The 27,312-nt window shown below is 43.0% G+C and overlaps 2 protein-coding genes across 2 annotated transcripts in view; both read left to right on the plus strand.

Annotated features, from left to right (window-relative positions):
• The window catches only part of Aldh1a3 (aldehyde dehydrogenase 1 family member A3), a 35,031-nt gene extending 23,691 nt beyond the window's left edge, over positions 1–11,340 (plus strand). The window contains exons 10-13 of the mRNA XM_047541732.1: positions 2,980–3,144; positions 4,523–4,680; positions 5,796–5,870; positions 11,204–11,340. Coding sequence (XP_047397688.1) covers positions 2,980–3,144; positions 4,523–4,680; positions 5,796–5,870; positions 11,204–11,276 — 471 coding nt within the window. The 3' untranslated portion in view covers positions 11,277–11,340. The remainder of the gene's footprint in view (positions 1–2,979; positions 3,145–4,522; positions 4,681–5,795; positions 5,871–11,203) is intronic.
• A 4,605-nt stretch (positions 11,341–15,945) lies between these two features.
• Positions 15,946–27,312, plus strand: part of Lrrk1 (leucine rich repeat kinase 1) — a 143,404-nt gene continuing 132,037 nt past the window's right edge. Inside the window, exons 1-2 of the mRNA XM_047541288.1 lie at positions 15,946–16,106; positions 20,979–21,194. Of these exons, the coding sequence (XP_047397244.1) occupies positions 21,050–21,194 (145 nt within the window). The 5' untranslated portion in view covers positions 15,946–16,106; positions 20,979–21,049. The remainder of the gene's footprint in view (positions 16,107–20,978; positions 21,195–27,312) is intronic.

The raw sequence follows: 27,312 nt of genomic DNA on the forward strand, positions 1-27,312 counted from the left end.
TAAGGGAAAATACTTTATCATCTTTTAAAGACCATTTGTGTTTCCTCTTTTATCAAATGTGAAAATGCTTTTCATATTTTCCTCCTGCATGTTGGTCATTTTTCTTATCACTTCTAAGATCTCTTTACATATACACTAGAGAGATTCATTTTCTTTAGGACTTGTCAGTGTTTCTTCAGAATCCTTTTACTTTGCTTATGATTTTGCTTCCTCTTCTCTCTTCCTTCTTTTTTTTTTCTTTTCTTTTTTTTTATTGTAAACAAATGGGATACATGTTGTTTCTCTGTTTGTACATAGAATAAAGGCATACCATTTGTGTAATCATAAATTTACATAGGGTGATGTTGGTTGATTCATTCTGTTATTTTTCCCCTTCCCCCCACCCCTCCCATCCCTCTTTTCCCTCTATACAGTCCTTCCTTCCCCCATTCTTGTCCCCCTCCCTAACCCTCACTCTAACCCTAAAACTAACCCCTCCCACGCCCCATTATGTATCATCATCCACTTATCAACGAGATCATTCTTCCTTTGGTTTTTTGAGATTGACTTATCTCACTTAGCATGATATTCTCCAATTTCGTCCATCTGCCTGCAAATGCCATAATTTTATCATTCTTTATGGCTGAGTAATATTCCATTGTATATATATGCCACAGTTTCTTTATCCATTCATCAACTGAAGGGCATCTAGATTGGTTCCACAATCTGGCTATGGTGAATTGAGCAGCAATGAACATTGATGTGGCTGTATCTCTGTAGTATGCTGATTTTAAGTCCTTTGGGTATAGGCCAAGGAGTGGGATAGCTGGTTCAAATGGTAGTTCCATTCCAAGTTTTCTAAGGAATCTCCATACTGCCTTCCAGAGTGGCTGCACTAATTTGCAACCCCACCAGCAATGTATGAGTGTACCTTTTTCCCCACATCCTTGCCAACACCTGTTGTTGCTTGTATTCTTGATAATTGCCATTCTGATTGGGGTGAGATGGAATCTTAGGGTAGTTTTGATTTGCATTTCTCTTATTACTAGAGATGTTGAACATTTTTCCATATGTTTGTTGATTGTTTGTAGGTCTTCTGTGAAGTGTTTGTTCATTTCCTTAGACCATTTGTCGATTGGGTTATTTGTAATCTTGGTGTTGAGTTTTTTGAGTTCTTTATAGATTCTGGAGATTAGTGCTCTATCTGAAGTATGATTGGCAAAGATTTTCTCCCACTCTGTAGGCTCTTTCTTCGCATTGCTGATGGTTTCCTTTGCTGAGAGAGAGCTTTTTAGTTTGAATCTATCCCAGTTGTTTCTCTCTTCCTTCTGTTCTTTCATACTTGAACTTATCAATCTTGTCTCTTTTGACTTCTGTATCTAAAGTCATAGAAAGACCATCAACACCCTGAGTTTGCAAGGACAGTTTCCCATGTGAGAGAATGAAAAACTTCTCTCTTCATTGGTTGTGGTTACATCTTTGATCTATTTGGAATTTTCTTGGCATAGGGTAGGAGGTATGGATCAGATTCAGTATTTTAAAACTGGATCCATATTTCATGAGTCTGTCAGTCAAGGGACACACATGATTTACACCCTCCCCTTCCAAGAAAGCCAGCCTGCTCATCAGAGATGGTTGCCCAGATGCACCATTGGGTTTACTTATTTCTCTATTTAACATTGTTAGAATGAAACCAGCTCTCCTATCTAAAAGTCTCAGCTACAGTAAACCTATTAAAGCTCTGTCTCTCCCACTCCACAAGGAAGAGCACTGTCAACAGAATCATGATGAAGAATAGGATTCCCATGGATTTCAGGAAAAAGGCCAGTGGAGGTGGACATGAAGCGCACATTTCCTGTTGAGCTGTCCCCCATAGGGGCACCATTTTCACAGCCAGTTGGTAACATGTCCACTAGTCAGGTGTTAGGCTATATAGTACAGGGCACAATCCAGCCAAGGGGACCCCTAGACAAGATAGCAAATAGCAAAAGGTGGTATATTCATATATGTACATAGGGTCACGTACACAGTGAATCTCACCATCATGTACATTCACAAGACACTAACTTAAAAAATACTAAAAGTAAATAGCAAAATTATCCATAAAATAGAGTGAAGGGAATGGGGGGGAGAGGCAGGGAAGAAAAGGGGAAGTACTGGGGACTGAATTAGAACAAATTGTATTTGCTTTTATAATTATGTCTAAATGAATCCTAATGTTATGTTTAACTAAAAAGAACCAATAAAAAAAGAAAGAAAGGATATCTAAATAAAAATATGTGTAGAAAAAGATGGAGCCTTTCTGATGAACTGGTTCCCACCAACCAAGGAGCAGCTCTCCACTCCACCTTGAGATTCGCTCCACTCTGCTTTCAGGGTTGCCGAGTACAGCAATTGGCTTTCCTGCTCACTTCTCCTCCTCACCAGGAAAGGAGAATTCCAGAACAGTTCCCCTGATCCAGGGTGCCAAGTGAGCAGGGGGCAGGGTTGCCTGGTTAAATACATGACACCCATTAAATGTGAATTCCAGATAAACAACAAAGGCCTTTTCAGCATGAATATGACCCAAACAATATTTTTATATTTGGAACACACTTATACTAAAAAAATCATATATTGTTTTTCTGAGCTTCAAATTTATATTTTTATTTGTTAAATGCAGCAACTTTATCAGGGTGCTAAGAGTTGGGAGCATGAAGAACATGAGCACTTGAAACCTTGTTTCACCCTCTAGCTGGCCTTTCAGTATGGAGAAGGGAATCAGATGTGTGCATGAACCCCAAACCTAGAGAGGGTGAGAACAGCCTATCGCTCAGGCCTCCTCTGTTCCAAAGGGCCCACGTTTCTGCAGCAGAAGCATATTTTCCTGCAAGTCATGCTTGTTACATGACTTAGAACTTGGTTAAGACACATAGGGGAGGACAGCATCAAAGACCATTGATAAAGATGGTGGCTACTGCACTAGGGGAAGCAGACTTAATTCCCTTCTGTGTTTTGCAGATCGATCAAAAACAATTCGACAAAATCCTGGAGCTAATTGAAAGTGGGAAGAAGGAAGGGGCCAAGCTGGAATGTGGGGGCTCAGCGATGGAAGACAGGGGGCTCTTCATCAAACCCACTGTCTTCTCAGAAGTGACGGACAACATGCGGATTGCCAAAGAGGAGGTATGTGTGGCTTCAGCCAAAGCTGTAGCCCAAGGGGTTCTTCAAACAATTCTCCTCTAAGACCCAGAGATCCCAGAAGTCTTTGTGGGGTGAGCATTTGTCTTTTTTATGTGGCCTTTCCTCTCTTCTTTTGGGCCCCTATGGGAGACTTCCTATCCCTGTCCCTGCACCTCTGGGGCACCCCAAAGATAGGATGTCAGCCACAGACTTTGTTCTAGCCTTAGTTTCCAGTCATTGCTGTTGTCTCTGGGGAGCAGCAAACCTCCCCTGTCTTCTAGTGCATTCCTGAGTTTATCCTGAAGCCTGTGTGTAGAAAGCAGCCACCACCTGTGGGTCTTGCCAGGCAGGAATGGAGCTGTAAATTCAGGGCTCAAAGCTGTCTTGCATTCCTCCTGATAAAGCATAAATTACAAGTGCTCATTCAAGTAATGTGTCCCAATAAGAATTCTCATTGAAATTTTCCCTTGGGACCATGGAAATGATGGGAATTAAAGAGACCCTGTACAAGTGTGAATCTACCTTTGTCTCCCAATCCTCCTGGTAAGCAGTTGGAAGCTGGTTCCTGCACAGGACTTATAAGATAAGACCCTGATACCTGGTGACCATTTGGGGCACATGAAAGAATGAGCATTTCCAGGGACCTTCCTGGGACAGGTGTTTCATAGACTTTCTTCTTGAGATTTTGAGGGGTTACCAACGCTCTCATGATGGTACAAAGCTCAGCTCTTTAAACATCCCCATGATGAAAGGTCCTGAGGAAACTGGGAAGGTATTTCCAGAGACTGGGCACTGTTCTACTGAGATAGAATCATGCCTAACATTAAATCAACTACAGGCTCCCCTTCAAAATACCCCTTAAATGTGCAAGCTCTTAGCTCTTCTCTTCCTTTCTTTGCTGGGTTGTAGACTGTGTGAACCCTGTCCCAATACCTGCCCTAGGAGTTATCATAGAAACATGTTAGGGTATCCTCATTGGTGGAAAAACAGCACCGGGAGGCTGGGCCACACAGTCCTACAGCCCTGCCTATGAACACCCTGAGAGATGACTTTCCAAAACTGCACCTAGAGGTTTTTGTCTTGTGCCTCCCCTCCTGCCCACAAGGCTCTCAGACAGGGGTTCTCAGAAACCCGGATGGTAAAGAGAGATCACAAATACAGCAGATTGTAGGGGTTGTTATTTTTTATTTTTGTCTCATTTTATTCCTTTCCTTCGGAGTTCAACCATCATGCAGCTAAAACGGTATCTAATGTTCCTTCTTCTCCAGTATCATTGTCATACACGTGGGCATATGAAAAAGGCATAAGACCAAACACCTGCTCAGAGCATACATTTCTACCCAAGCATGTCTCTCACTGCTCTTCTTGCAATTAATCATAGATTTTTGGACCAGTGCAGCCAATACTGAAGTTCAAAAATATTGAAGAAGTGATAAAAAGAGCAAACAGCACTGACTATGGACTCACCGCAGCCGTATTCACCAAAAACCTGGACAAAGCCCTGAAACTGGCTTCTGCATTGGAGTCTGGAACAGTTTGGTGAGTTGAGTACTTGTGTGTATTGGCTGTCCTGCTTTGCTGGCTGGTTCCTCTGCTATTTCTCTGTTAGCAGAGAGCATCTAATTGTGTATTATGCGGCACCCATTATATGGACACTTTGCTGGATCCTCAAGACCACCTTCCGAAATGGGTGCCCTAATGGTGTTAGGTACCTCATTTTATAGATAAGGAAATCAAGACACAGAGAGATTGAGTGACTTTCCCAAGGTCACATACTGTAAAGTCGTTTCTGAGTATCCTCAGGGGATTGGTTCTGGGACCCTTATATACTTGAGTATAAGGTACTCAAGTACCTTATATAAAATGGCACAGTATGTGTATATAACCTAGGCACATCTTCCAGTATACTTTAAATGATCTCTAGATGACATAATACCTAATACTTTAATCATGCAATGTAAATAGTTGTTATACTGTGTCGTTTAGGAAATAATGACAAAGGGAAAAATCTGTGTATGTTCAGTACAGATGCAATCTTATTTTCAATCAAGGTTGGTCGAACCTGAAGTTGCAGAACCTGTGTATACAAAGGAACAGCTGTACAAGGCAGAGCAGCTTCAGGGTCTATGCCTTTGATCAACTCTGCTGCACTGTCTGTCTGACTTTGGTTCTGATTCTAAAATTAGTGCATGCTCATCTGCAAAGTCTGGATACTAGTTCCTGCCTGACCAGTAATTCTGAAGATTACATATTGTAATTTTCATTTTAAAAATGAGTGAATTGAGGCTTAGAGAGTTTAAGTAACAAGCTCAGAGTCACACAGTCCAGGAAGCAGAACTTGGAGTCAGGTCTGTGTTATTTCAAAGCTAATTCTTATTCCTTTAGGCCATAATATTTTTCTTCTTTGTGCTTGTCTTTTCATTCTATTCCTATTCCAATGAAAAGCTCCAGATTGAATTATATTCAATTTTTAGCTTCTGGTGGGAAGAAGGAGAAGGCAGAAGTTAAGAATTCATTGTGTTTTAATATTGGAATTTTGCCAAAGTCCATATGTTAGGCAGCATCCTATATCAAGTGTCTAATAACTGGAGCACCCAAGATGGAAGTGGAGTTTTCTCCAGGTAATTGTCAGTATCTTTTCTTCCTTTTTGTAGGATCAACTGCTACAATGCACTCTATGCACAGGCTCCATTTGGTGGCTTCAAAATGTCGGGAAATGGCAGAGAACTGTAAGTGTTTCTGGCACCCAAACCTGCCAGCTGGGGAATAAAAGATGCACTGGAATTGCAGTGTAGCGACTTGAGCTCTCACCTGATCCCCAAACCCTCTCTGTCTGGGGTATCCCCTGTCACGAAGGCTGGTGGTCTCTTCCCCACCCTCATCCTTAACCTGACCTCCTCTAGGCCACAGGACCAACCTCAAGCCTCAGCTTTCATGCCCTACCCAGCCCTCAAGGATGTTCCGTAGATCCTTGGTGTAGGCTTGCCAGAGGAGGCCACAGATCTCTGGAAAAGCGTACCTTTTGCCAAGCATAGGCTGTCATTGCTTACAGTCTCCACTCTCAGCAAGAAAGATAGACTCAAACCCAAGTCAGGCTCGGAATCTTGTGAACCCAGCAGGGGCCCCAGGAGATACACCACGGGTAAATATGGTTCCTTCTTGATGCTTCTTTGGGAGACCCGCTGGACCTCCATGATCTCATCACTGTGTTCCAGTCCACCATATACCCCTCCATACTTCCTTTCTTTCTGGCCCCCTGAGAAAATGAGTTCTGAAGGTGGAGATTCACTGACAGACCTTCTTGCATCTGGCCCGGGGCCAGAGCTGGATGGAGTGCCCCTGGGGGTAGAGATGCTGTGGTTTCTAGCTGGCTGCTGGCTGCTTTCCCCATCTCCTTCTTGATGCTGCTCAGGGTTTTATTAGTCTTTGTGGACAAACATCTTGTAGGCTCAATGTTCCTAGGGAACCATCTGTGACAACACCCCAGGGCTGTTCCTGAGACATTTCTGAGAGTTTGAGTTCTTCTTTTTATTTAAACAGTTTGTGTCATTTATATACAAATGCATTACCTTGTACTTGTTTGCACATCTTCTAGTGGGAACACACTCAAACACTTCTCCCGGCCTTGGGTCTTGGTGGGGCCTGTGAGGGCTCTACTTGCAGATTCTCGAAGCTCTTGTGAAGGAACGGAGCTGGCTTCCACCCTAAGCAATTGCTCTCGACCAGTCTGCATGGAATCAGGGACCCTTGTACCATCTCAGTCCTTCTTTCTGGCCTGTCCCTGACTGATGGCAAATGCCCCAGAGCCATCTGTGTGCCTAAGTAGAGAGCATCCTCTTTATTCCTATGACTGGTTTCCCCTTCAGGGAACTTGAGTAAATTCTTGATCATGAAGACCTTTTGCAGTCACCTCTTTCTTCCCCTGGTGGCCTATTTGTGTCTGTTTGCATTCTCTGAGCCTCTGTTTCATTAACTCTTAAAACTGCCTGCCCACCTGAGACAGGAGGCCCAGACTGAGGTCACCTGGGTTCCCTCCAGGATCCTCCAACAATATAGTGTTGATGACAACCAGCATTTGCTGAGCAAACCATAAGAGGCTCTGTGAAAGCCCTGCAGGTTGGTTCATGTCCTCCCTGTGACAGTCTGTGAGAGGGGTACAACTGCTTTCAGATGAGGAAACGGTCCAGGGAGCTAGTGAGTGACAGAGCAGGGAATAAATACTGGCAGCTTGGTCCCTGGACCTCCCACAGTATAGAGCATTGCTGGGCAAGGGTCACCTCTGTAAGCCACCTGGAATGAAGCCACCAGGGCTCATGTGGTCATTTGCCTCCTCTGATCTGCCGTCTTCAGACAGTCGGATCATTACAGCTAGGGAACTCAGATCCCACACAGTCCTCCCCTGAGAGGCCAGATGTTGCAGCAAGAACTCCAGTCCCCAAAGCAATTGTCCTTGTTTGTAGATGCTACAGGAAGGCATGTGGAGTCACATGGTACCTAGTTTGTATGGCCCAAATGGATTCACTGCATTTTCTCACCTTGGCCTCCCTTCCCACCACTCTCATGGTGCCCTTGCCCCTTAGCACCTCCCCTAGCCTGGCACAGAGCAGGGCCTGGTGACTGCCCACTGGACACAGTTCACATTTCATCCTGCCAGTTAGCCGCAGTTGAAACTTTTATGAATGTCTATTTTTTGGACTCTTGGCATTTATTTTCCCAAGGCTTTTGATAAAATATTTTTTGAATATTCACAAGGAGCCTGGAAACTGCCTTGGAAACCTATTTCCATTTTTTAAAAATATCTTTTTAGTTATAGATGGACATAATTTCTTTATTTTATTTATTTATTTTTATGTGGTGCTGAGGATAGAACCCAGTGCTAGGGGAGCGCTCTACCACTGAGCCACAACCCCAGCCCCTATTTCCATGTTTAATTACCTCTAATTAATGTCTTCATGTTGCAAGGAGTTCCCCTTTTTTTCATGCTGGAGCACCATGCGGTGGATTCCACGGTTTTCCCCAAATCTGGCTGCCTGAGCTGGCCACCCACCCATGAGTCCCTCTGGGATCTGCTTCTAGTCCAGTCTTGGGATGGAGCCTACTTTTTTTTCCCCCCTTCCTGAGCATTTTTTTTCTCAGTTCTTTGTTTTTCTTTGTAATAAAGTTAAGGCAGTAATAAAAACTCCACACAGTAAGTCATGTTGAAGATCAAGTTCTTCTTCCCCTCATTTGCAATCTCATTTGTTAGAAGTAACTAATAATGTTCATTCATTCATTTTGTTCACTTATTCATTCACTTGGCAGGTGTTTATTGAGCATTTCTGATGCTTAGGTATGACATTAAGATCTGAGCATGTGGTAGTGAACAACACAATCACCTGTCCCTTCCCCCCTGGTACTCTGGTGAGATTTATTGGGAGAAAGGCTGGACTCATGAATGACCTCATGATTGCCCAGGTGGATGAATCTGGACAAGAAACCAGTTAGGAAATGCCATAATGGATTGAATAAGAGTAGTGAGAACTTGAAGTAGAACAATTGCAGAAACAGAAAAAATGAGGGGATCCATGTACTTATTCTTACAAGAATGATTTTAATTCTGTACTTACTAGTTACATGCTAAAATAATAGCATTTCATCACTTTCTTTGCTTTTCTTCAGTAATTTGACAAGTCATTAACAACCTTAAATTTTTACAATGCAACATTTTGTGCTCACTTTTAAAGTTTTATTGTAGGTTTTCTATGAAAGCAATGAAGTCTCTTCTGTTTTCAAAAGAAATAAGAGAAAATTACTCTTTGCTCTTAAGAATGGGTCTTGGATAACCTTTCATTTTTCTTGGTGATGGTCTCCTGCAATGGACTTTTGTGTTATTTCCAAGATGTTTTACTATTACAGACCATGTGTATGTATTTCCTTGTGTGTGGATCTTTATGCACTTGAGGGAGATTGTTTTCAGAATAAGTTTCTAGAATTGAATGATCTGCCACATGGCAAATAGGCTCACCACTGTTTTGGTGGGCATTTCTTTAATTGTGAGAGGTTGAGTATCCTTTTCATACTTTTCAGAATTTATATTTCTTTTCTGCAAACTGTGTCCTTTGTTAATTTTTCTGTTTAGTTATTTTTATTTTCCCAATTGGTTTGTAAGAACTTTTATATATTGAAGAAAATAGTACCTGTTGTAACACAGGTTGGTAAATTATATAATATACATTATATAATTTATGTATATTATATATACATATTACTTTTCCATCTACTTTGGGGACTTTTTAATGGAGTATCAGTTCTATAAAAGTTGAATTTAGCATTCTGTTTGTGTATTTAGAAAATATTACAAAATAACTTAGTCATTATCACAGGTTCTTCAACTTATGTTTAAGAAAGTATGTAAAAATTTCAATGACACATTATTAATAAAATAACAATATTACTTTTCACTATTCACATTTCACCTTGCACATGAATCATTTCTAATTGCTATAACTGCAAGGAGGTGATGGTATTCCCACTTTAGAGATGATGAAACTGAGGCTCAAGAGAAACAAAGCACTTGACTGACCTCCATAGTTCTAAGCTAGTGGTTTTCAAACTTGAGTATGCATCAGAATCCCCTGGGGGGCTGGTTAGTTTTCTGGGCAACATCCTTGGAATTTCTGATTCAGTGGGTATATTTGTTTTCTATTATTGCTACAACAAATAACCATAAAATTAGTGGCTTAAATAACACAAATGTATTATCTTACAGTTCTGTAGGATAAAAATCTGAGCTGGGATGAAGGTGTTAGCAGGCTACATTCCCTTCTAGAGGTCATTGGGGGAGTGTGTATCCATGTCCTTTCCAGCTCCTAGAGATTGTCCTCCCTCTTGGCTGATGGCCCTTCCTCCACCTCCAAAGCCAGCACTGCAGCATCTCTCTGCACCTGTGTCTGTGCCTCATTTACTCTTTGTCTGCCTTCTTCCTCCACTTTTGAAGATCACTGGGCTCACCTAAATGATCCAGGATTACCTCCCTATTTTAAAATCAACTGATTAGTCACTCGAATTCCATATTAATTCCCCTTTGTCATGTAACCCAATATATTCACAGGTTTAGAGAGTGAGATGTGGACCCTTTAGGGAGGGCCTTTATTCTACCTGCCACAGCAGGACTTGGTAAGACCTAAGCATCTGCATTTCTAGCAAGTTCCGAGGTGCAGCTGATGGCACTGGTCTGCCCCCCTCACCCTACCAGGGTGGCATCGCTTCTCTTACGCTGGTCCCCAGCTGTGCCCTCCCAGGCCAGTCCAGGCTCTCAGTGTTCTTTGATTCCCTGGCCACATCCTCTGCCAATAACCTTAGACCTCAGTCTTTTTTGTCTCTTCATGCAGCTCCAAATCACCATTTATAACTTATAAATCCATTGTCATTTCTTTCTTTCTTCTTTTTCTTTTTCTTTTTTTTCTTTTTTTTTTTTCTTTCTTTTTTTTTTTTTTTTTTTTTTTTTTGATACCAGGAATTGAACCCAGGGGCACTTAACCACTGAGCCACATCCCCAGCCCTTTTTTAATTTTTTATTTAGAGACAGGATCTTGCTAAGTTGCTTAGGGCCTTGCAAGTTGCTAAGGCTGGATTTGAACTCATGTCCTCCTGCCTCAGCCTCCTTCCTGAGCCTCTGGGATTACAGGCATGCACCATTCATTGTCATTTCTGATCCCCAACTTCTCTTTTTTCACTTACCCAGCCCTCTTCTTTGGTTCTTAATTCCCTGACCAAGAGAATTCCCCTCCCCCCCTTTTTTAAATTCCCTTCATTTTTTGAAGGTGAACCCGTAATTCTTCTATTTCAAAAACATAACATGCAAAAACCTTCAAATTTAAACTTACATTTCCAGTTACTTAAACTCATCATCTTCCTGGCTATTACTCTCTTAAGGTTTCACAGTTTTGCCCCCAATCTTAAACTTTTGTAGAACCCCAAATCCCAATCTGCCCAACAGAGTAATCAGGCATTAGAACAGTTTCTACAAAACATGCTCTACAAACATGCTCAGTTTGAATTTTCTTCTCTTCTGTCATCACAGAGGTGAATATGCCCTGGCTGAATATACAGAAGTGAAAACTGTCACCATCAAACTTGATGACAAGAACCCCTGAAGGAAAAAAGTGCTCCTTCCTCAAACTCTGGACAGTTGAATGTGGTGTATCAAACTCGCCAAAGGAAAAAAGTACAGTGCTTGACCTTCCCGGGACACTTTCTTCTGGACTCTTTCAATCTACTGGAGATTGAATGAATGCTTTTTATTCTCCTCTCACACTCACATTTTATTGACCTAACTGTGGATACCTGGAAGTTGTGTGTGAAATTCAGTCCTGTCTGGGGAGGGAGCTGTTGGCCATTTCTGATTTTGTCTTTAGACCAGATGTGAGAGAGAGCGAAGACACTCAGGGCTCTGCTAACAAGAAACGGTACTCAAAGTGTCCAGAAGTTGCTTCAAAATGCTTTGCTGAATCTGACTCCAGTAGGAATTGGGAAAGAGGTCCCTGCATGTTCTGCAAACAGGGTCCCACACCTGTGGTCTCCTCAGGGTTGCCTGTGCACAGGCCAACACCCACCCCACCCCCCATTCTGAGGTAGGGAGAGACCATACAGAAGGGAAGGATTAGCACTAAGTTAAAAAGGAAAATAAAATGATTTTGAGGGTCTGATGTGGGGAACTCTTAGGGAGCACATACCAGGAAGGGTGCCAGAGGCCGTGGGCATGCACTGGTATGGGTCTTGGAGGACTGCATATTGACATTGACTATGGGATTCACCTTGAAATCAATGCTGCCTTTGGAATATGACTGTATCAACATCCCAAGGAGCTTACTCTAAAACTATGGGATAGGCTACCTTAACCAAGGTGCTCTCTTGGCTGAAAACAATGTTAGTATCACCTTTGCTGATGAGGACCTCTTTTCCATCATCATAACAACATAGCAAATCCTAACATAATTAAATCCCCCATTTGACAAGTCAAAGTCATGACTTACAAATTTTGCATTGACACCACATTCAGTAATGGTTTTTGATAAGTCTATACACTTTTCCTTTTCTCTAGTTCCATTATCCATTTTAGATTAGTAAAATGTACACAAGTAGAAAGATTGCTGTTATACAGTCCAGTTTTTCTAAAGTTCTATTTTGGTATTAATTTCTGATTAGTTAACAAACAGCACTTGAATTCCATAAAGAAACTGGATCTTCATCCAAGCAACCTGAGTAGTTCACTAACAGGTTACAAAATTTTCTTTTCTTCCTTTGTGTATCCAAATATTGTGCAATTCTATGTTTTAACTTGGAAAACTGAAAGCATTCTCATATAACTTTAAAAACCAAACCAAACCTAAGTTATGTTATTCAGGTACTTTTCCTGTTACTATCTAGTACTTTTCTCATTGGAAAAATGGTGCTTATGTTTGAGGATTAAGTTGGAGGGGGCAATTATAAAATGAAACTCTATGTCAGAACCAGTGTGTATAAAGATAATCATGTCTGAATTAGGGTTGTCATCCTTGTCAGAGATACGCAATATGCAATTCATCTTCTATTCTCCAGCAGTTAACACTCATCACTTGTACTACCAATAACTTGTTAAATCAGGATTTGACTTCATACACTGAATTTGCAGTATCTCCAGTAACTATAGACTAACTAACCTTCTTAGTAGTACATTAGAGGGTTCCTATCCCTTCATTGTATAATAATGCTTTTAATATGAAATGCTACCTTATTTATAATTGATATAGTTAATGTATCTTTTTATAGCTGTAAGAGCACAGAGGTGGTGTATTTAACCTTCTGTAATATACTGTATTTAGAAATGGAAATCTATATAATATTAGAATTCACTCCTTTTAATGTTTACCCCTATGGTATGGCTTATAAGTCTATCAGACTGGGAATTCTGATCCTAACTGCAGATTGTGTTCAACAATGATAAAATAAAATCGGGTATTTGAGAAATGTTATTTTTTTAACTGTTGGACCAAGCCCATTTTAATTCTGTGGCAAGCCTTTCTGAGAATTACTGTACCATATGACTTGTGCTAAAACAGGATCAATGACATGAATAAAATTACATTCCTCAATTGATCAGGCCCAGTGCTTCACCTAAGTATAAAACCCCTTTCTATGGTTTTTGGGGTTGACCAGACAGGGAGGTAAGCCTCAGAGGTCCTATGTCTTGGTTCACTAAGTTTAAGGTACCATCTAAGCTGCCCTAGTCTCTTAGAGTCTTATAAAGCGGTGATGGTTTGAGTGTAGAAAATGGGGATTGGAAGAAAGCATTACATCTTCAACCAGGAACACAAGTGTCTGTTTTCTCATTTTCTCTGTAATGACCTAGGCATTTGGGATTAACTTAGCAAAGTTCCTAAGACTTCTAACCAAGAAGTTTCAATTACCAAGTTGTGAGCTAACACTGAAATTGGATCAAAAACATTCATCGTGCATTCATCACCAAGTTCAACCTGCACATTTGATGTTTGGAGCCCAGGTCACTGAGCACATAGTTCCAAAGCAGGACTCCTTTGAGAAATGCCTTAAGGGAGGTCAAATCAGATCTCTCTCAATGTGCATTTATCAATGTATTTAGGAACATCTCCTTTCTCAATCCAAATGTAAGCAGAAAATTATAAAACATGACATTTCCCTTCATTTGGTTTACCAGTATATGTCTTCCTGAAGAGAACCATTCTAGGGACAACAGGATGTGGAGCATATGTGTGTGTATGTTTGTGTACCAAACGTGTTATGTATGTGTGTTTGCATGCCAGGGGAGGGGGGTATATTCTCTTAAAGTGGACCCTTTGGAGTGTCCTAGATTCTCCTGTAGTGGATAGAGACTTTCTAAAGTCTTTGTGTCTTACTTCAAGTCATGTGTACAACTAGTGCCTCAAGATAAATAACAGGTGTTTAAAAAATTGTTCAACGAGGAATGTCGGAGGAAACTGAGTATCCAGCTGAAGAAAGATAGCCAGAAGACACAAAAAGAACGGGTAGTTACTGCACCTTCAAAAGGCAGAATGTTAGTTCAGGGAAGTAGGTGGCTTCCAGCTGACGTAAAAAGGGTCATTTCAACTAGAAGTTGCTGAAAATCTTGGTGGGATTTGAGCAAAAGGAAGAAGTCCACGGGTCAGCAGATGTCAAAAAGTGGAAAGAAATATTAACTGCCTGATACCAAATTTCCTGTACAAACTAGTTACATTACATGCCTAATGAATAGAGTTAAATGCTGGTCATTTAACTCCAAACAAGTAATCCTCGTGTCGAATATACCAGATGTTTTCTACAGTGAGCATATTTACTAGCCTAGTCCCAAGCTGTTTTAAAAGGGAAGTTAAGTTGTCCCCATCTGCATTGGCCCGCCACACATCCCCATGAGTCCGCCCGGTCCCTGGGTGTGCGCTTCCTCGGGGTGGCGGTAGGTGGCGATATGGTGCGCTCTGGAGGCGCTACTAGGCGGTCTCGGGCCTCACTCAACACTGGCTGCCCCGCCCGGCAAATTATTAGGGACTTTTCGGTAGCAACCATACTGCTGCTCTTGCAAACTGGTAAGAGGACTTCAGTGGTGAGGACGGGATTGCTAAAATGTGCCCACCCTTTTGGAAGGACGTTTTGTGGCGGGAGAGCCTACCAGGAAACTTCCTGGGAGCAGAGCAGAGTTGCCAGGTGGTTCCCTTGCCAACTACACTCCAAGTCTAGGAGTGACTCCATGCAACCACAGCCTGGGGTGTCCTTGAGGTCGTACTGGGACCCTGAGGCTGCCCAGATTTTGTGAAATGACAGTGAGGGTTTTGGTAATTTGCTTTGTGCAAAGTCCTGGGAATAGTTGAGGGACAGACATTACCTGATAGCCTTAGGTGCTGGTCCTGCCAAGCTGTAGAACCCTCTGCTTTTTCTGAGCAGGATTCTTTTCTGGATGGACAGGTGAAGTAGAATCTGAATCCTACCTGCAACATGGGCATCAATGTTTAGGTTTTCTTTTAGGTTTTTGCCTCAATGGTGTGATGAATACCCTTATGACAGGTCCAATACTGATGGATTGGGAACATTCCACCATGTTTTATTTATCCTGGGTCACCCGCCCCAAGCAGATATTTAAAATGATTTACCAATCAGGTGTGGTGGCCCACATTTTTAATCCCAGCTACTTGAAGCAGGAGAATGACTTGAGCTCACGAATTCGAGACCTTCCCGGCCAACAGTGAGAACACTCGCTCAAAAAATAAACACTAAATTTTTAAAAATTAAAAGATGCACCAAAGAGCTATATCTTTGCATACAACCGTAATTATATTAGCAATTCATGTGGCAAAAGAAGAGCAGTTTGCAAAATATTAACGATTTGAAAATACTTCTATATTGCTCTCTTAAGGAGCCACGCAGAAATGAATATTCACTCTTTTTAATATTTACAACCAGAATATATGGTCAACATACAAGTTAGAACTAACCTACCAACTTTGCGGCTACTACAGTGCAGTGTGAAAGCTGTGCTGAGTCAAAAACCGGCAAATCTTATAACTGTGCCTGTAACCAAACCTAAAGGGAACCTGGCCCTGCAAGAGCCCTAAGGTCTTGGCGTCTGCCCGGGCGAGCAGTGGACTCGATCACCTACTTCTTACAGCTAGGCAAAGTGCGGCAGGCCATTGAGGGGACTCCTGGTGCCCATTCTGCAGAAGGTCATCAGCGGCCGACCCTCGGGTGCCGCGGCCTTGCCCTGCGCGCTCTTTGCGCCGCCCGCTTCCCGCCCTCCCCGCCCGCCCGCCGGCCGCAGGATTGAGGAAGTGCGTCTGGGCCCGGCCCGGCCCCCGCGCGCTCGGCCCGAGTCCGGGTGGGCAGAGGGCGGTGGGACCGCCAGGCCCCGGCCCGCTGGTGTCGGACCGGCCCGCTCGGCCTCGCAGTCCCATAAGGCCGGTGCCCCTACCCCGCCGCCGCAGGTAAGTGCTGCTCCGGTCTTCCCCTGCCGGGGCGGGGGCCTGGCTGCCTTCTGCAGCCGGCCGGGGACCCTGCGCCCGCATCGCCGGGGCCCGCGCCCAGAATCCGCGAGCAGCCCTGGCCTCCGCCTGCCCACCCGTCCGCGTGCCCTGCAACCCAGGCCCGCGCTGCAGGCGGCCGCGTGCTTGGGCATGGGTAGCCTTTACCCAGGGGCCACAGACGGCTCGAGAGGCATAGAGAGAGTGGGGGGACCCCTGCCTCAACAGCCCTCCTGCCTCCCGCCGCGCCCGGAGCCCCCAACCAGCGGGCAGGTCAGGGAGTGTGCAGGGCTCAGGCAAAGAACCCCGCAACTCGGCGCGGGGCGGGACGGGGGCCGGGGTAGCCGGTGCAAGAAGCAAAAGTAGGAAACATCAGGGCGTCAGCAGGTTTGCTTGGCCTTTGGAGAAAACCGTCCTTTAACTTGGAGACAGCCGAGCCAGCATGTGGGAGATTGCCGGTGAACGTGTGTTGGGAAGAAGAGTCTCTCTTTTGGATGGCAATCTGGTGATCCGGGATGGTTGAGCATCATCCCCCTGCTCACGTTTGGAGCGAGCTACTTGCCCAGGAATAGCATCTCTGTTTGGTCCAGATAAAAACTGCCATGGCTGTTGCCCCAACAGGTGATCTTCCCTGGTAGGGACGTTGGGGAAGTAGCCTAGGAAGGCTGGAGGTCTCTGGAAAAACTGATGGAGAATTTGGGGACCCCATGGCCATTTCAATCTGCCCATTTATAGTTTGAGACCGTGACATTTTCGTCTTACATATACATCCCCCTGCAACAGTTGAAGAAGTAGAGAAACAGGGACATACAGTTACATTCTTAGCAATCCTGTTACCAAATCCACTATTTTTAAGTTTGTCACTTACATGGCACTAAAGGGACTTTGGAAAACCTAAACAATAAATGCCTTTTGCAGTTTGGTTTTTATTACCTTACTAATGTTTCAGAAGGAAAAATAAGTTAATTACATACCAACACCTAGTTTGTCCCTAAAGAAGATTTTTAGGGTCAGCCTTTTCCCTGGGCTTTCACATTTCTGGAAATGTCCCCACAGTCAACACCATTTCTTAAATCAAAAGTGTGAAGTTGTCCTCATGCTATTACCTCTTCCCTAAATCCATTCTGTTGCCAAATCTTGTTGGGTTTACCAAAATGTGACCTGGTCTATCCTCTTCTTTCTCATGCCATCCACCCTTGACCAAGCTACCACCATCTCTTTCTTGTATGATTAGTCTCTCTCCCTCTTCTCTGTGGCAGCCAAAATAATGCTATCTGTGTATGTGTCCCCCATGGGTAAATGGTATCATGTCAGTCCTCTTCATGGAACCCTTCAATACCTTCTCTTTGCAATTGGCATGGAATCCAAGGAAACTCCTCCCTTCCCAACCCTCAGGTGGTCTAGCAGCTGCCATCTCAGATCACCAGGCCATTGCCCTGTAGTCACCCTGGCCAAGCACACTCTGCAGCTCCGGGCCTCTGCATTGCTGCTGTAGGTCTCTTCACATGGCCTTTAAAGGTCTTTCCTGGCTACACTCTCTAAACCACTGTCTCTAACACATCCCTTATCCTGCACCATTCCAACATTCCCCACAGTTCATATATTCCTTAATTTGCTTAATTTCTTCTTAATTGCCTCACAGACTTCACCCGAGCTCCTGGGATCAAAGATTATATCTGTTCTGCTTACTGCTGCATCCTCATGCCCCACACTGAGCAGGAGGTGTCCCATGCATGATGATGCACATGGAGACTAACTGGTGCATGGATAGCCTTAACTCACTTTCAAATCCATGGAGCGCTTCTGTTCCCCAACCTTTCTGTGTTCATCTAAGAGAACAATATATTTCTCTAGCCTGCAGCTCCATGATATTTTGATGTCCACAAACCAATTACACACATTATGTAAGCAAGCTAATATTAGGGAATGCCAAAAACACTATAGAGATGTCTAGAACATAAGCCATCCATCTCCACCAGGCTTTTGATTCTAAAAACTAGAGGATATGAGCATTTCTGACATGTCTCACTTGCAAAGGTCTTCGAACACTTTTGTATCAACAGTCCTTCCTAAACTTCCTGAAAACAAGACTTTAAAGCAATTACTTATTTTACTGTCCCTTCCAGTTTCATAAAATCATAAAGTTCACCCCTCACCAAAAGGGCTCAATACAAGTTTCCTTGTTTTATTTGCCCTTGAGCATTTATTTATTAATGCAGATATAAAGGGTTGGCAAAAGAAAACTGAAGACATTTTTTAAAATTATTAATATAATCATTACCACAGGAAACTTCTTGAAGCTTCCTTTAGGATGCCGAATGGAAAGAAAACATGTAACTCACGACCATGACTTGTTGCATTGGTCTGAACCCAAAGGAAGCAGGAGGAAGCAAAGATCTGTTTGAGGGCAAAGATTGAGCAAAATGAGTTACCTCATCTTAAAGTTTCTACCTTAGTGTATAAGCCAAAATAGTAATTATAATTTTAAAAACTGCTCCAGTGTCAAAGTCCTTTACTAGTACAATGATTTGAAAAAGGAAACTGAAAGGGGAACCAAATGTGCTGGGTAAAGTTTAAACTAGAATATTTTTAAGATTTTTTAGGTGGGGAGTAACTTTAAAACACTACATGGTAAGACTTCTGTTTTGAGAAGAAACATCTACTATTAGCATCTTTGAGATGTTGTTGGGTATGTTTGGTAGCTGTTTTAGAGAGGTGTTTGAAAGCAGAAGGCAACTGTGCATCTTAGTTTCTGGAAGTTAATGCACAATTTGGAGGCTTTATATTATAGCAGAGTCTGTCTTGCTGGTTCTCCCTATTCTCATTCTCAAGTTGGTTTTCCAAATCGGGTTTCACAATTTATAAAACTATTCATCTCCTGAATTTTATCCAAATCCATCCTTTGTCTTTTTCTCCTTGGATTTTTCAGGCTCCCCAAGTTCAAACACACTTGTTTCTCTAAACAGTTCCCTTTTAGTTTCTCAAAGGTTCATAAGAAGCAAGATCGCCTAGTCAAGGCCTCCTGGTCCCACTTTCTCTGGCCTTGAAGAGTTCAACCCATCTGGGCCAGGTGCCTGACTTCCAGGCTTTTAGACAGAAATTCCAAGTGCTCTTACAGCCCTTCTCTGTAGCTTGCTCTGTGCCCACATGGTACAGAGCACCTTCCAGAACCTGCTTTCTGGGGAAACAGAGCCTCTGCCCTCTAGGGTTGACACCCTGAGTTTATTCAGCTCTGCTGGTCTCCCGAGCCCCCATGCTGACATTCAGGTAAAAACCATGCCAGAAAGTGAATGTGGAAACTTTGCCTGAGTAAATTGTCACAGCAACCCTGAGAGGTAGTGGGGTCATTGGGGTGCATGTCTATTTTTTTTTTTAATTTTTATTTATTTATTTTTTTATTATTATTGTATACAAATGGGATACATGTTGTTTCTCTATTTGTACATGGAGTCAAGGCATACCATTTGTGTAATCATACGTTTACATAGGGCAATGATGTTTGATTCATTATTTTTTTTTCTTCCCTTCCCCCCCACCCCTCCCACCCCTCTTTTCCCTCTATACAGTCCTTCTTTCCTTCATTCTTACCACACTCATGTCTATTTTTAACAGAAGAGAAAACCGAGAGGTGTAAATTTCAGCTGGAGTTCATTGCTAAAGTGAGACAGAGGCAATTCATACCTGGGACATCTACACTGTGCGTTTATCTTTTATCTTTAGAGTCTTAGGCACTATTTACATGACCCTAATGTTTGTGTCATTTTTTTTTTTCGGTTGCACCATTACTCCCCATTTTGAAGTTGTCTGTCTCGGTGCCAATGACCTTGTACTTGATGTATACAATAGACTATAGGAACACCCACTTTCTATAGTGATACCATCCTGAATTGCAGTTGTCTTTGTACCAGGCCTGAGGTGGGTCCTCAGACATTTCTCATTCCTTAACTAGCAGAGAAGAATCGGGGGCTTCCAAACTTGGTGGGAGCCCAGCATGGAAGAGCAGCACGTGGCTTCAGGAGTTTCTTACAGCTTTGTTGGTTTTAAGAGATTTGTCTTAATCTGACTTTCTCCAGCTTGGAACTACTTGGAGTTAGATAATTCTTTGTTATGAGAGGCTGTCCTGCGCCTGGTGGGAGGTTTAGCAGTGTCCTGGACCTCTACCACTGCGTGCCTGTCAGCACCACCAAAAATGTCTCCAGGCATTTGCCACATGTCCTCTGGGAAAGAAGCACATCTATGGGGATCATTTCTGTTAGCCTCCAAAACTCAACCCAACTTGGCTTCATAACCAATAAAATTCCTTCTAGACCCCTTCCTTTTGGGATTGTTGCCCAACTGCCCTTTGGGGATTATATGCCCATCTCTTGACTTCCAGGAGAATCTATCCTGGGCAAGGGCAGGGCCTTGTATTATGTCCATCTGTATGTGTATCTGCCCCGTACCAACTGGGGCATGAGCCCCTGAGGGCAGGAGCTTCATTGAGCTGTATCGATGTCACTGGGCCCTGCACAGACCCAGGCTGCTGGACAAGAGACAGGAGATCTGTGTTAACTGAATGACGACTGAGCCCTTTACCAGCAAATGCTTTGAGATTGCTTAGGGTTTCTTCTCAGGGAGACAAGCTCTAAACCCAGTGTTGAAGTGGGATGTGGGGAGCTCCGTCCTTTCACTGTTCTCACCTGATGGGTTTGGCCAGATAGATAGACTGTAAGGTGGAATATTGCAGAGGAAATGAAATATCAATGGACCAATATAAATAGTAAATATTTCCAGGGGGTACGAGAAAGTTTTTGAGTGACAAAATCCATCTTATTTTATGATGTTTTTCACCACCAGAAGGAGAAAAATTTCTGCTCGACCATGCCTGTGTGTCCATGCCTTAACCCACCTGGGCAGCTGCAGTGGTGATGACAACAGCAAGACCTGCCTTTGGAGATTGGCTGCCTTCGGGGTTGATGGCTGGCATGTCACGGAGACTACCCAGCATGTACTGGTGTGTGGGTCCAGAGGGATCAACCATGTGTCCAGATCGCGCCATGGAGACCCATAATGGTAAGGATGGGGCTTGCCGTACTTGCCTGGTTGTGAACTGCCATGCTTGCCCTACAGGGACTTTGGGCTGAGTAAGAACAAGGGGTTTTCAACCAAAGGAAATAAAATGACAATTATTGGTGGGTTTTCATCATAAAATATATCTTGGAATTCTCACTTAAAATTCTAAAAATTGAAGGGCCGCGAACAAAATTTATTGTGAACTCAATGATCTTAAGAATTGGGGTATTACTTTATGTTGGTTAAAAGAGTTTTAAAAAATGGGGATTTGGTTTTGTTTTTACATTATAAAATAATGCATTTTCATTAAAGAAAAATTGAAAAAAGTAAAGAAAAAATTACCCAGAGTTCCACTACCCCACACTCAAGCACAATTAGATACTGGCATATTCTCTTCTAGTCTGCTTCTCTGTCATCGAGAGACTTTATTTTTACCTTATCATATTTATAAAGTTGTATGCTACTTTCTTCTCCTAACCTTCTATCATTGATATTTACCCAAGTTACCATCTAGCTCATGTGATTAAATGAAGCATCATTTTATATGGGACTACTATATAAAATGATTAACCTAATCTTTATTCTTCTATTAAACATTTGAGTTGCTTATAATTGTTCACACTTTGCAAAAGCATTCCATTCCTATTTTTTTTTATACATGGTTTTCAGGTTATTTTCATAACAGATTTACCGAAGTCAGATTATTGGACTTGAAATTTTTAAAGATTTTCCACTAAAGTTATGCCTTTTTTAAAACCAATAGAGTATCATTTATATTGTTAACAATAAATATGTGTTAATATCTTAGTACACTCCAGGTCCTGGGTTAATGCTTTACCAAATAATCTCATTTAATCCTCAGAGAAACCTGTGAAAATGGTACGTTTATCCCTCTTTTATAGCTGATAAACTTGAGGGTAAGAGAGGTCTAGAAATTTGTTCATGGTCAACTCATAAATCATAAATCTGCCATCGAAACCCTGTCTGACTTCTAGAACTTTCATTCTAATAGTCTGTCCTTCAAGGTTTGGTAGGGACCACATGTTGGATTTGAGAGGGCCTCATATTGGATTTGAGAGGGACCACATTTTGGGTTTAAGAGGGACTCATGTTTGTTTTGAGAGGTCCACATATTGGGTTCAAGAGGGCCTATGTGTTTGCAATTGTGTTAACAAACGGGCACTGGTTTAGCAAAGGTTTTTTTTCACTATAAGTATTTTTTTCTCCATCTCAAATGTCTAGAGGCTAATCAGGGTGATGTTTCTGGAAGGTTTCTTTGCACATAATTCAGATTATGAAATGGGAGAAAAATTTGCTCCTTGACATTCCCAGCACAAAATGTTGCCAGAGTGTTTGATTTGTATCTTGCTTTCTTAGTTGAGATAAGGTGACCTGGGCAATAGAATGCTATACCTGATTTTGGAGCAGTGCCTTTGTCTTTCCAGTGCACTTTCAGCTCCATTTTCCCACCTGCAGTCCTGAGAGATGAGAGTCAGGGCAGGGATGCTGGGTCCATTGGGGGCTTGTTGGATAGGTGACTGTATCATCTGAAAAAGTTCTGCAGAGGCCTCTGCCCCATCCCCTTCCTGGTCAAGATCTGGTGATCTAAAGACATGTTCTCAATTCTGATCCACAGGGTCACTATGTTGTGACTGCCAATACCCAGACCACATCCAGACCCACTGGAACAGCATCTTGGTGGTCTGGGCATTTTTCAAAAGTTCCCCCATAATTTTAATGCAGCCAAAGCTGAGAATCAACCACTCTAAATGGCTTGAGTCCCATAGAGCAAGATTTCTGGAATTTTAAAGTGTACACCTGTTCCCTGGGGATCTTGATAAAATGCAGTCTCATTGAGTAGATCTGGAGCATGGAGATTTGCATTTCTAACTGGCTCCTCTCACTTAGGCTGATGAGTGGCAAGACTAAGATGATGCTTTCTAAGTCCGCAGGGATTCTGATTCTTATATGTCCCAAGGACCTAGGATGGGCTCGGGACAAAATTGGAATCAACCCCACCTCCAGAACTGAGGTAGAAAAGATAACCAGAAAATGCTTAATGTGAACCTAGACATGAAAGCACTGATTATCCCAAGTCCTTCATTTTCTTCCTTAAAGATCTGTGCGGAGCTTTTCTACTGTTCCTTAGCAGGTCCCCTCTCTCTGATAGCTGTGATCAAACAGCAGGCTCAGAAGACTTTTCTGCCCCCACAGGCTACTTTTCACAATGGAATCTCAGGTCTCCCCACCATCCCTGTGGTGAATAAATCTAATAATAAACACACACAGGGTTGGGGACCTGATGAGACTGGATACTGTGCTAGCTACTTGGGGTGGGAGACAGGGCAGAGAAGTGATGTCCCTCGAACCCCTGCAGGTGAGGGAGGTGTTTATCAGAAACCTAACATACAAACCATAGAATCAAAGAAAAAGAGAAGAAAGTGGCCTGCATTCATCAGAAACTTCTTTCCAGTGGCTCAGCATTAGGGAAATATTAAAGAATTATGATTTATATATTATCATATATTATTTATATATTAAAGAATTATGATTGTGATTGAATCCCCTTAAGGAAGCTTATAAAGAAGCTACAGATTTATACCCATATTCCATTCTCAGATTTTAAAGTTCCACCGGTGATAACAACAGGGCTGAGCCTGAGAACGCCACCCCTGGAGCTAACTAACTAGCAGAATTTATTAATTCCAGAAACTGAACCCTATGACACCCCCCTCTGTAGAGCCCAGTTTTAATACATCACATGTAGGATTTCACTTTCACAGAGTATAAATGCCAAATACTCCTTAAATCACAATGGGGTTATGTCCCGATAAAGCCATAGTAAGTTGAAGATGCATTTAATGCACCTAACCCACCCAACACCACAGCTTAGCCTAGCCTACCTTGAATATGCTCAGAACACTAATGTTAACCTACAGTTAGGCAAGATCATGTAACACAAAGCCTATTTACAATAAAGTATTGACTATCTTGTGTAATTTGTTGAATATTATGCTGAAAGTATAAAACAGAATGGTTGTATGGGTACATTTTCACACCATGGTGAAGTTTGAAAAAAAATCATAGGTGGAACCTTATTAGCCAGAACCATCTCTATTAACACCAAGACCACAGCACAGGGGCAAGCTATGCTCAAAGAGTAGGGTCCCTGTGCTTTCTGTTTTCTAAAGTAAACACACATATTTGTTGTTGTTGTTTTACATTACTTTTGTAATCAGAAGACTGATATTGCAAGTTATTTTTCAATTGCTGTTTTTTTAAGTGTTGATGCTTTGTGGTGAGGATCTAACCAGCACACCTTGTGTGCTCACATCCAAGGTCAAATTTGCCTCACTGGCCTCTTTCCCCTTAATGTCTTTTTTGAATAAATTGGGAAGTATTTGACTCAATACACCTGTAGCTGAGTCCTCTGCAGGGTCCACTTTCTCAGTGTGTCCTCAGAGGTGGATTGGTCCTTCCCCCTTCTTTGTAGACCTCCTGGATCAGGAGGAGCTCTGCTTCTCAGTCCCCCTTTACCTATCTAGATCCACCCACCTCTTCTCAGGGAAGACTGTTCTGGACCTAATTCCCAACCCTGGCTAAGAAAATGTGGCTTCCAGTAGAGAGAAAAATGATTCTCAAATTTTGTAGGGGCAGCTCTCTCAGCTTTTAAAAATCCTTAGAAGATGACATGTCTGAAAATGACAAAAGTTCTTACACTTGCAAGAATAAATTTAGAAAAAGCCAAAACTTTTAATAAAACACCTGCTTTACTTTTGAGTTTGGTAATGGCATTTTATATTTCACACCCCACCTGTTTTGACTTGCATAACCTCACCTGTGTGTGTAGAGTGGTTCACTCTTTCAAAGCCCATGAATGAAGCTGGGCAAAGTGGCATATGGCTGTTGTCCCAGCCTCTCCAGAGGGTAAGGCAGGAGGTTCACTTGAACTCAGGGGTTCAAGGCCAGCTTCAGCAACATAGTGAGGAAAAAAAAAAAAACTCATGAACATATGAGGGTGTCCACCATGTGGTCTGCCATGTCTACACAGCACAACTGTGTCTCAGTGAGGCATGTCACTGCCCTAATCTCATGAACACCATCAGCAGTGAGCTCCCACTTAGTGCAGGAGGAATGTTTAGAAGCTTCGATGGGTTTCCAGTGGGTCAGTCCACAGAAGAGAGGTCAGCAAGTTCCTTATTGGGCCAGGGCTCCTGACCAACTACTTTGACAAACATGTCATTAGACATTCTTGAGCATATCACTGCTCTAGCTGACACCAGCCAGAGTGGAAAAACCTGTTATGCCAGCTGAGCTGGGGCACCTAGGAAAGTAGAGATGTAAGGAAACGTCCAGATAATCCCAGCTGAGACTCTTCTGGATTGTGGAAGGTGGGGGTGCATAAGCAGACCTCATCCTGGAGGCAGCTCACACCCCCACCTCTCTGTGAGTGGTCCTACCTTCATCCCTGAAAGCCCTGACACAGCTGCCTGCCTATCAGAGCACTGCCCACTGCTGGACCCAGCATGGACCAGAGGAGGAAGAGGAACATTCCAGAGGGTCTTCAAATCCCAGGTTGTTATATTACTACTTGCAGTGTCCTTTCCCCCACCTCTCCTTTGGCTTTCTTCAGATCTGTATTAAAAATCTAACTTTCTGTATTAAAAATCTAACTTTTGATCTATGTACCAACTGGTTTGCTTAAGTGGAGGCTCTTCTTGCCTTCTAGAAATAGAAGTATACTGAACTAGGAAGTACCCAGAGGGTAGTAGCTTGCCTTCTTTATGGGCCAAGGGACATATCTATAGTGATGAGCCATTCCACGTGTTTTAATGTCCCTCTTGTTGGTGTCCTGCTTATGCCTGCAGGGCCATGGAGGAGTGACTGGAAGGGGCTTTTGCCATGGTCAGTGGGGCACCCTCCTCCAGCCTGGTGGCAGGAGCACCCTGGGCCTCTCCAGGGGGGGCAGCTAGCATCCAGTAAGAAATTTCTTACTGAGTGGTGGCCCTGTTGGTAGGAGCAATGACTGTGGGCAGCCATCCATGCAGGTGGCCGTTAGCACAGCTGTGCTTCATGCCCACAAAACAGAGCCCAACTACAGGAGCTCTGGGCTTGGTGAGGCTTTTAATATGAACCTTAATCTGAGGCTTGGATCTTGGCTTAATTATTTGCTTACTTCCAGCAATGGGGAGCTGGCTGCCTATCAAATGATGCCACCCTTTCTGTTAGGAAATTATTGCTGTAGGTCTCTGCCCTGCTCTCACTAGACTCAGCTCCACTCCATGAGGCTATCAGAATCTCTTTACCCCTTTCCTGGGATAACTAAAAACAGATTCCTTGCTCCTGCTGAGGGTTCCTTTTTAGGCCAAGTCATCCCACTACCTTTCATAGCTAGCAGCTCTTTCAACCTAATACCTTCCATTTGGCTATCACTCCGACTAATCTTTAGGCGGTGGCTGCCTGGGTCCAGAGGAAGAGCTGCCTTTCACCTCCCCTTCCTCTTCTCTGCTATGGTGGGCTCTAGGGAACACCCTCACCCTCCCTTCCCACTCCAGGTGGCCACAAGCCTCAGCTCCACCCCTCCTGCCTTCTCTACTTGGCTCCTGAAGGCCCAGGCCTATCCAGTGTTGCATTCAGCATCCAGGAAAGACTTTCTTTCCAGTTCTCTTTCGGGGTTCCAATAAAGAAGTCAGTGGCCTGTGAGCAGGGAGAGGCCTACAAGGACATCCCCAGGTCCCTGTGCAGAGGGACAGAATTTTCACCCATCAGTCTGGATTCCTAGTCTGTGTGAGTCAGATCTCAAAGGAGCCATAATTAGGGAGTGTTATGAATTCTTCAGTTCTCTAGGGATGGACCTCCACCCCCACCCCATAAAATTTAAATCTGAACTCTAGTGTATGAATTTCACATGTATTTTTGGGACTCCTGATGAATGAATATAAGGAGCTACTGATACAGACAGTCCCCACTCACAGTGGTTTTTGACTTGTGACTTTTCTACTTTATGGTGGTGTGAAATGGTATGCATTCAGTAAAACCCATACTTTAGATTTTGAATTCTGATCTTTTTTCCCAAGCAAAGCTTTGTGTTCCTGTCCTCTCTTGCTATGCTAGGCAG

This window comes from Sciurus carolinensis, chromosome 2 (assembly GCF_902686445.1).
Source record: "Sciurus carolinensis chromosome 2, mSciCar1.2, whole genome shotgun sequence".
Classification (NCBI taxonomy): Eukaryota; Metazoa; Chordata; class Mammalia; order Rodentia; family Sciuridae; genus Sciurus; species Sciurus carolinensis.